This window comes from Engraulis encrasicolus, chromosome 20 (genome assembly GCF_034702125.1).
Source record: "Engraulis encrasicolus isolate BLACKSEA-1 chromosome 20, IST_EnEncr_1.0, whole genome shotgun sequence".
In the NCBI taxonomy this organism is placed as follows: domain Eukaryota; kingdom Metazoa; phylum Chordata; class Actinopteri; order Clupeiformes; family Engraulidae; genus Engraulis; species Engraulis encrasicolus.
This window is the reverse complement of record NC_085876.1, coordinates 52,199,918-52,209,917: the sequence shown is the minus strand read 5'-3', so window position 1 is coordinate 52,209,917 and position 10,000 is coordinate 52,199,918. Positions and strand designations below refer to the sequence as shown.

The 10,000-nt window shown below is 43.1% G+C and overlaps 2 protein-coding genes across 5 annotated transcripts in view; one reads left to right on the top strand and one right to left on the bottom strand.

Annotated features, from left to right (window-relative positions):
- Nucleotides 1-3,104, bottom strand: part of LOC134435967 (T-complex protein 1 subunit gamma-like) — a 10,779-nt gene extending 7,675 nt beyond the window's left edge. The window contains exons 1-5 of the mRNA XM_063185000.1: nucleotides 3,023-3,104; nucleotides 1,900-1,961; nucleotides 1,591-1,641; nucleotides 1,108-1,170; nucleotides 566-662 (exon numbers count right to left, since the gene is read on the bottom strand). Coding sequence (XP_063041070.1) covers nucleotides 566-662; nucleotides 1,108-1,170; nucleotides 1,591-1,641; nucleotides 1,900-1,961; nucleotides 3,023-3,053 — 304 coding nt within the window. The 5' untranslated portion in view covers nucleotides 3,054-3,104. The remainder of the gene's footprint in view (nucleotides 1-565; nucleotides 663-1,107; nucleotides 1,171-1,590; nucleotides 1,642-1,899; nucleotides 1,962-3,022) is intronic.
- A 791-nt stretch (nucleotides 3,105-3,895) lies between these two features.
- LOC134436751 (histone-lysine N-methyltransferase PRDM9-like) overlaps nucleotides 3,896-10,000 on the top strand; it is a 12,076-nt gene continuing 5,971 nt past the window's right edge. The window contains exons 1-7 of one of the 4 annotated variants that reach the window (XM_063186100.1): nucleotides 3,896-3,977; nucleotides 5,024-5,063; nucleotides 5,416-5,533; nucleotides 6,524-6,661; nucleotides 7,181-7,257; nucleotides 7,678-7,887; nucleotides 8,120-8,252. In XM_063186100.1, coding sequence (XP_063042170.1) covers nucleotides 5,046-5,063; nucleotides 5,416-5,533; nucleotides 6,524-6,661; nucleotides 7,181-7,257; nucleotides 7,678-7,887; nucleotides 8,120-8,252 — 694 coding nt within the window. In that variant the 5' untranslated portion in view covers nucleotides 3,896-3,977; nucleotides 5,024-5,045. Of the gene's footprint in view, nucleotides 3,978-5,023; nucleotides 5,064-5,415; nucleotides 5,534-5,607; nucleotides 5,637-6,523; nucleotides 6,662-6,697; nucleotides 6,719-7,180; nucleotides 7,258-7,677; nucleotides 7,909-8,119; nucleotides 8,253-10,000 lie in introns of those variants that run through there. The other 3 variants (XM_063186099.1, XM_063186102.1, XM_063186103.1) reach the window with 3 other exon arrangements.

Genomic DNA, 10,000 nt, shown 5'->3' with positions numbered 1-10,000 from the left:
AAGAGCACACACACACACATTCTCACAAGTTTAAAACATTTATCTCAATGAGGGAAAAAAAATCGCAGTGTGATAAAAACATGGTATAAAGCGACGTACACACACAGCTAGCTTCTCGCTTCCTCGCCTACTCGCCCACTCTTTCATGGAACGTTCGCTAAAAGGGCTTTAATTGCCAATGAACAGGCGAGAAGTACCGAACTCTGCATTCCAATTGGTTACTTGCTCACTCGCCTCGCTCAAAGTTAACATATTTTCAACTCGGGATCCGCCCACATCGCATCGCTTGTAAAGTACTCGCCTCCTCGCCTGATAGTCTCACGGGGACACATTGACATTCTATTGAGTTCATTCGCTGACCGAGTAACTAGCAGCGACGTGTGTGTACGGCCCTTAGACACACACACACACACACAGCAAAGTGTGTAGCTGTGCACCCAGGATGATGACAAATTTGGTTCCATCTCCAACCTCCTCCTCGTCCTCCGTACACACTCACTCACACACAAACACACACACACACACACACACACACACACACTCACTCACACACACATTTCTGTACCCAGGATGATGACGGAGGTGGTTCCATCTCCCACCTCCTCGTCCTGCGTACGGCTGATCTCGATCATGGACTTGGCAGCCGGGTGCTGCACCTGGATCTGTGGGGCAGACACACACACACACACACACACACACACACACACACACACACACACACACACACACAATTAACACCACAGTGTGGCTACAGTATGGTGTAAGACCACACACACATTCTCCCAAAGTTAACATTAGTTTCATTGAGGGAAAAATCACAGTGTGTTAAAAACATGATGCAAGACAGCACACACACACACACACACACACACACACACACACACACACACACACACACACACACACACACACACACACACCGTAATATCTTTGTGGGGCCCTCTCATTGACTTCCATTCAACTAGCAACAGCTGAAAAAAATGCTAAACTGTGCCCAAACCAAACCAATTCAATCCCCAACCCTAACCTGTCAGTGAGGAATGTTTATTACACTTTCACATACCAGTAACTACAAAACTACCTCAGGAAAATGCTCTCCTCTCTTACCTCTCTGAGGATGGCGTTTCCATCATTCGTCATCACAATGCCCCCCATGGGATCCAGCAGCATCTGGGACACACACACACACACACACGGAGACACAAGCAGTCATTACAAATAACAAAACCCTACTGGCTTCTACTGTGAGGAGTTTGTCAGAGGACACGCTCAACTTCTGGGAAAATATGAATGACTTTGGGTACGCGATAAAAGGTATCAACTGAAAGAAGAAAAATCCGCACTCACAAGCTACGTCTTATTATTTATTTATAAATTACCACCATGTCCACAAGCAAACGCGAATATGGTACCACGCACTGATGATGGCTTAAGAGCCGAAACACGTTTGCTTGTGGACATGGTGGTAATTTATAAATAAATAATGAGACTCAGCTTGTGAGTGCGGATTTTTCTTCTTTAAGTTCTACTGTGAGGAGGCATTCTAGAATGTTATACTGTGAGGAGGCATTCTAGAATGTTCTACCTTACCTTCAGCATTGCTCGTGGTCCAAGGCATGTTCTGATGATGTCTGCGATGGTCTGAGGAGAGAGAGAGAGAGAGAGAGAGAGAGAGAGAGAGAGAGAGAGACTGTTACACACAACGCACATAAATGACATAAAAACGCAAAAGCAGACACAGACACAGACACAGAGACAGACAGGCAGGCAGGCAGACACACACACACACACACACACACACACACACACACACACACACACACACACACACACACACACACACACACAGCAGCAGCAGCAGCAAATGTGAAATACTTGGAGTGTGTATTAACAGCTTACCTTAGCTGCACCAATGTTGCCAGTTTGCACCTTACGGCCAGACTCCCTCTTGATGTTCTGGTCTGAAAGACACAACACACACACACACACACACACACACACGCGCACACACTCACACACACACACACACAAATACACCACAACCTTTAATTTCAGCACCGACATGAATGCTTTCAATCTCGATGTGAATATGTAAGGTGTAACTTGTATAGTGAATAGTGACAATTCTATTCACACACACAACCACCCGCAAACACACCCACCCACACACACACCCACACAATCAACAACCATATAAATGCTGTGTTTTTTTGGCCATTATAAATATATTACATTCTATATTCTCTTATTCTACTCTCTCTGTTGAATAGAGCAGCAGGAGCAACCCAAACAGTACAATGCAAATCAAATCCATTTAATAATCTCTTTTTTGCTTTGACTGAAAATAACTGGATATAACTACACATTTAGTAAATGAATGATGACTATGTAGTAAGTACGGTAAGTCAAAGGTGTAGGTTTAGCTTGGAAAGTGGTGGGGACATTACAATGGTAAATTGGTATTGCATTGTTGCATTTGTCTGTGGAAAAAGTGGTGGGGACGAGCTAGATTCATCTCAAAAGTGGCATGGACATGTCCCCGCCACCATCCACACCTAAAATTAAACTCATGAAGTAGTTCTAAATCATAAATGTCCAGAATTTTCTATCCAGTTCTAGACCATCCTTGGTCCTTTGACAGCCTTCTTGGGCGTTGCTGTCAGACAGATGAAGGGGAAGTCTTTCAACAGACATCATGCGGGTCCACAAGAGGGCAACGCTACTCAATTCAACTGCTGTTTCTTAGACTGTCTTTCTGAATAGACATGACAGTGCAGTGTTGATTAAAATAGACACTCGTATTTAATTGATAGTGGACAATGTTGCTTTACTAGGCCGCAAGCGTCTGTATCATAGACAGGTGCTAACGTTAGCCTGCTGTTGCTAGGTGCTGCATCATTGCTGTACCGACCGAGGGCACATTAACGACATTGTTATTACAATACAGACATACCTCGGACATTAGCACACATAATTTAGCTTGGGTCGATACACAGTATAAAGGAAATTATTCAGAACTTACTTAAAACAAGGACTTGTCCACCACCCAACATTGTGAAAATCGCGTGGTCACAGAGCCTCGCCGGCTGAACAGAAGGCGGAGGGAGGGGCTGGAGGCGTGACTAAAGGTCCGCTACCCAATCATATTGTAGAATCAATGACAATCCTTAAGTTGAACCAATTAGCAAAGGAGACATTATTTGCCATGGGAACAGATGGTTGACAGTGACAGTTGCATGGCCATATAAGCCCATGCGTGCATGCATTGCTGTTGCACAGCACTTTAGAGAGACTGTAAAACTGTAAAACAATTTGACAGATGTGCATTTCCAAGAGTAAGTGGATAGCTATCTCAAGGGTGTTGAGTAGGCCTATGCATTTCTCAGTAATACTTGCCTTACACTTACACATACTTAGCCTACACCTAATAGCCTACTGTACACCAAAAGGAGACCAGAGGGGAAAATACTAGACAAAACAATGGTGTTACACATATTTTTTTCAATGGTAGCTGTCAGGAGTGGTGGCCTCCATTTCAGCTGTAGCTGAGGGATTATCGATTGCAGGGTCTACTTTTGTCCAGCATGAAATACCGGTATTCTGATGGTCGTCCACCAATACACAGAAATAGAGAATATCTGCACCCAACGTTTCGACACATAGAAGTAATTTATAATCATATTACTATCATACTATTACCATTACTATCATATTTAACGGACCCGTATAATCAACAGCCCAACAGATAAGAGTGTGCTTGTAAACATGAACGTAAACAATAACATTGCGTTGGTGACTGACTAGCACTTCACTGTCACGTCTGGCGCGAAAAGAACGTTCTTGACCAGCAGCTCGCGCCATGTGTCTTGACTTCATCTGAGGTAAATTAAGAAATCCACCAGACCGTTATTCCAACTGGAGGAAGAGGCAACAATTTCAAAGAGAAATTTCGTTGTCTGTTATATTCTTTGAAACAGGTTGGTGACATTGATTTTACAATATTGCTGATGAACTAAGCTATCGAAGAAATGTCATCCGAAATTCTGATTTAGTCTAAAAGTAATGCTAATCTGTTTGGCTAGTGAAAACTAGCCAGCTGATACATCGGCTAACGGCATAGCAGACTAAACATATTTGGCAAGTGAGGGTATTAACGGTAATTACACATTGTAGAAAGTTATTGTTAACAAAGTTTTATGTTTAATAACGTCGCTGAAATGTGACTTTATTGTAGGAAACGTGAATTTTCTTTTTGAAGTTTACCCAGGGAAGGGCTGAGGTCATTTTTTTTTTTAATCATCCCTCACTAAACAGACAAATAGATGAGGGAAAGTATTTTCCTGCAGCGATAATTTATTGTCCAATCATATCCCCACTTAAATATGATCTTCCTCTGCAAACCAACCCTGTTTAACAGAGTTTGTGGTTATCGTCTGGTCTTTCTGTCTTAGATAAATCATAAAGTTAAGGTAGCCGCAATTGGCGAATGTGTGAAGGGGGGAAACAACAGTGTGTGAATGTGAGCTTCAGTCTTCTTGCACATTTACGATTTAGAGGTTAAGCCCTGGTAACTTTTTATTTTCTTCCACACAAAAAAGACAAGTCGCAGCTAGAGCATGTGGACAAATCACTAGTCTGTGGCCTCGGTGTTTGGAAAATGCCAAATCACTAGTCTGTGGCCTCGGTGTTTGGAAAATGCCAAATCATTAGTCTGTGGCATTGGTGGGTGTGTGGGAAATGAGGTTAGCTGTAGCTTCACAAGTACCTGCACGTAAAGGGAGGATTCTAGAAAGACTGTTCAAAGCCTAGGGGCCTAAACCATAGCCCTTCTACCTCTATAAACCCTCTCTGCCTGTACTACAAAGCTGGTATCTTAAGAAAATGAGGACTCCAGGCTCTTCTCTACATCTCTAATTTACTCATGAACCAACTTTGTAGTATGGGGCACTGGTATTGAAATGTTATTGTGAACTAAATCTCTCTCTCTCTCTCTCTCTCTCTCTCTCTCTCGGATCGACAACAGGGTGTGAATTTCATGACCAACCATGAGTTCATCTGACGAGGTTTGTAAATTGCAGTACTTTATACCTGTATTCATATCATGTTAAATGGTGCACATTAATATGGATACACGTTCAGTACTCAGTCAATACTCACAATATTACTACACACTATAATTAATTATGTACTCCCTATAATTAATTATGTATATCATTTAGTAAACCTCTTAATTCACACACACAAACACACACACTATTCAATATTGTACATTCAATACACACATGCACTACAACTGCACATATTCAATCACACACAGTCACACATAGCCTACAATACATAAACTCACAGTTTTTTTGTGAGCACGCAAGAGTCTCAGGTGTGTGTGTGTGCGCGCGGGCGTGTGTGTGCTTGTAGGAATCCCTGGAGAAGCTGAACGTGTATTTCGGCCAATCAGAATGGGCTCAGTTGTCACATTGGGAAAAGAAGAGGTACAAGAGGATGAAGCGAAACTACCTCTTCATGCAATCCATAGGTAATAACACACACACACACACACACACACACACACACACACACACACACACACACACGCTACAGGAAGATGAAGCGAAACTACCTCTTCATGCAATCCATAGGTAATAACACACACACACACACACACACACACACACACACACACACTCACTACAGGAAGATGTAGAGAAACTACCTCTTCATGCAATCAATAGGTAATAACACACACACACACACACACTACAGTAGGATGAAAAGAAACTACCTCTTCATGCAATCAATAGGTAATAAACACGCACACACTACAGGAAGATGAAGAGAAACTATATGTTCATGGTATCCATAGGTAATAACGCACACAGGCACACACACACACAGTCTCTCTCGCTCACACACACAGTTCCAGTCCCCTTCACATCACCTGTACATGTTCTCCATAAGTGGTATCACATATGCAGTACTAACACAATCACAAACATATCACCTCTCCATGTTACCGGTATCTATTGTCAACACACACACACACAGTCATACGTTGGTTTGGTTATAGCATGAAACTTGGGTGGACCTCCAGATTTCTGGTCAGAAATACCAGCCTGTGAGCATATTCTGGCTTCTAAGACGCCCAAAGGCAGCTCACTATTACCGCGATTAAATCGAGATTGAAATCCCAATTTCGATATCACGATTAAATCCTGATTTTCAATTAATTGTGCAGCCCTTCCATCACATCACCCCTCTGTGTCAGGTCTGGCATCTCAAGCTCCAGCTACTTCCATATATTACTTACAGTGCATGTTGTATAGCTGATCTTTCCATCACATCATCTCTCTCTTTCAGGTCTGGCGTGACAGTCACCTTTTTCCCGGCCAATTAGATCATTCACGTGAATAGAAATAGAACCCTCGCTTGTCACCTTTTTTTCTTTGACGAGTTTGCAGGTCTGCATATATTACTTGTGCATGTTATCCACAGCTGATCTTTCCATCACATCATCCCTCTGTGTCAGGTCTGGCGTCTCAAGCTCCAGAGTTCATGAGGAAGAAGGGGAGGAGCAGAAGGCAAGTAGCCACGCCCCCACCAGCAGCGACCAATAGCAGTGACTCAGAAGAGGAATGGACACCCAGCATGGAGCGACCACGACCAGGTCACACACACACACACACACACACACACACACCCAGCATGGAGCGACCACGACCAGGTCACACACACACACACACACACACACACACACACACACACACACACACACTCACACTCACACACACTAAAGACCTAGATGACTGCAGATCAGAACATCAAACATGACTACTGTTAATGGCTCCATATTGTTTTACTGACATTGTCATTTCAATGTTCTTGTGTGCCCTGTGCAAATGAGGAAATCGAGTCCGGCCGGGGTCATTTCCCAGCCCTACCCCATCTCTCTCTCCTGCTCACTTCCTGTCTCCTCTCACACTGTCCTGTCATAATAAAGGCCCCAAAAAGCCCCCAAAACATACTTTTAAATAATGAAAAAATAAACCTCACTTGATGACATATGTAACTGCAGTAGACAACATCAGATGATGATGTCATGATGTAACTACAGTAGATGGCTTAACCTGATGATGTCATGATGATGATGTCATGATGATGTCATGATGTGTGTTTCCTCTTCCAGCCTCTCGCTCCTTCAGGCCTCCTGCTCGACTTTCTACTAGACACACAGCTGGCCCTGTAGAGCACACGACACCTCAGGTACACACACACACACACACACACACACACACACACACACACACACACACACACACACACGGCACCTCAGGTACACACACACACACACACACGGCACCTCGGGAACACACACACACACACACACACACACACACACACACACACACACACACCTCAGACTTGCAAACACATACAGTCCAGACCACCTCAGGTAAACACACACAGACCACACAGTACAGCTCATTACCATGATATTAGTTCACTTTTAATCGCTGAAATTCACTCTGGTCGCTGATCACTTTGCTCCCAGTCCCAGCTAATACACTTTGGCCACTTCAATAATGACTTCCATCACATTGTTCGCTTTTGATGTACACACACAGTAAAAGTAAGAGTATGTCACATCCACTTGTGTTTCTAACTTTCCTCTTCTCAATCCAGCCAACCAGGAACAGCCCCTCACAGCCAATCAGCATTGAGAACTCTCACCCTGACAGCATCCAGCCAATCAGCATTGAGAACTCTCATCCTGACAGCATCCAGCCAATCAGCAGCAGAGCGTCAGAGCCAATCAGCATCCACGAGAACACTGATCCAGGCAGACAGGCAGCTAGAGATACCGACAGGCAAGAGGAGAATTCAACACAACAGGCCACAGAAGAGAACAGACAGGTACAGTACAACACAACAGGCCACAGAAGAGAACAGACAGGTACAGTACAGTACATCACTCACACTGGATGCAGTTTGGAGGGCTGGGGAACAAATAGCACCTTGACCGTGCACACACACACACACACACACACACACACACACACACACACACTTAATTGAATCTTGTGCTAATGAATAATGGGCTTGTGATGTTGCTGTTTTTCCTCAGATGTGCAGCTCAGGGTCAGTCATGAAGACAGACACACAGGAGAGTTTGGATGGACAGAGAGGGAGAGAGCAGCAACCTAAAGCCATGACTGTACAGGTAGCAAGACAGCAAGCTGCCACCGCAAAGACTTCCGGTAAATGACAACTCAGAAATGTAGATGCCGTCTTATACTTAGTGAACAGAAATACACAGATACGTACCATACTACCATACTGCTCCTAGAATCTCTGCTGTCCTTTCTGATGTCTGGATTAGTTAAAGAATGATGTTATAACTTACTGTTGTAGCGGCCATATGCCTTATGTGTATGTATGGTGTCACATGACTCCTAGTTGGCATTAGGTTTTGTATTTAGGCACCTAAATGACCAAAATAATCGTGATTATGATTTTTTTCCCTAATCGTGCAGCCCTAGATTGTAGCCACCACAACTGTATCATCACATATTACAGACACAGAATACTGTGTGTGATCGTTGGTTGTTTTAGATACATGATATATATACACTTTATTGCAGGCTCAGGGCCCACATTGGACACATTACAATACACTCAACAATACAATAATACATTTAAAAAAAAAAAAAATACACATACAATAAAAGGAAGCTAGTGAAGGCATTCATGCCAGTGTTCCCAGATAGTAGACATATATCTTACAGAGCTACGACTTGGATCAACCAATTGAGTGATGAGCTCATTTTTTGCACAATCAAGCCTGCTCATGAACTTGAAGGTAAGATTTCTTAACAGTGCCATAAAAGTAGTTAGACCAAAGTTACAGAATAACCCACTTGCTCTAGTACTCCTTGGTTTCTTTAGGAGGATCCTAAGACAATCATTGTAAGCTACCTTCAGTTTCAGTAGACTCTCCTTCTTGTATCTGATCCAGAGAGGAGCTGTATAAAGAGGGGAGCAGTAAGTTCTAAACAGGTTGACTTTGACATCAGTAGTGCAATGATGGAATTTTCTAACCAGCATATTGGCTTGGACATATAGCACTCTCCTCTGTCTGCTCATGTCAGCATCATCCTCCAGAGTATCAGTTAGGATGTGCCCCAGGTATTTTGTGGCATTAGCTACCCCCAGCTCTTCTCCAGATAGATAAAATGGAGGGAACTTAATTTTCAGGTCATCCTTTGTTCTACAGACCATTATCACACTCTTTTTAGCATTGTATTTAATATCAAAAGCCACCCCATAGTCTGAACAGATATTTAGGAGCTCCTGGAACCCACTACTACTTGGGGATAGAATGGTAAGGTCATCAGCATATAAGAAGTGATTAATCATCATATCACCAACCATACAACCTGTTTGGCATGCCCCCAGCTGTCTTGACAGGTCGTCCATATAGGCATTAAATAAGGCTGGAGATAAAATCCCCCCCTGCCTTACCCCGTTGCTGACATTAAAAGGTGTAGACAGGATGTTACCCCATTTCACCCGTACACTTTGGTTGGAGTACCAATAGGCTAGGATTCGTACCAGACTACTGGGAACTCCCCTTTGCTTGAGTTTATTGAACAGTTTAAAATGATTGACACGGTCAAAAGCACGGGAGGCATCAATAAATCCTAAAATTATTGTAGAGCCCTGACTCCTATATGACTCTACAATCTCTTTCAGTGCATAAATACATTGGTCAGTGCTATGTTTCGTTTTAAAACCAAACTGATTTTCAGTGGAATGTATGCAATCACTTATACGGTCAAGTATTAAACTTTCCAGGACTTTCGAGATGATACTGGCAAGGGCTATGGGTCTATAATTATCAATACTACCCACCTTCCCAGCCTTATCTTTGATAACCGGAACAAGAATAACTGACATCATGGAATCAGGCAGTATGCCATGAGACACCAAACCAGAAAAACAAATA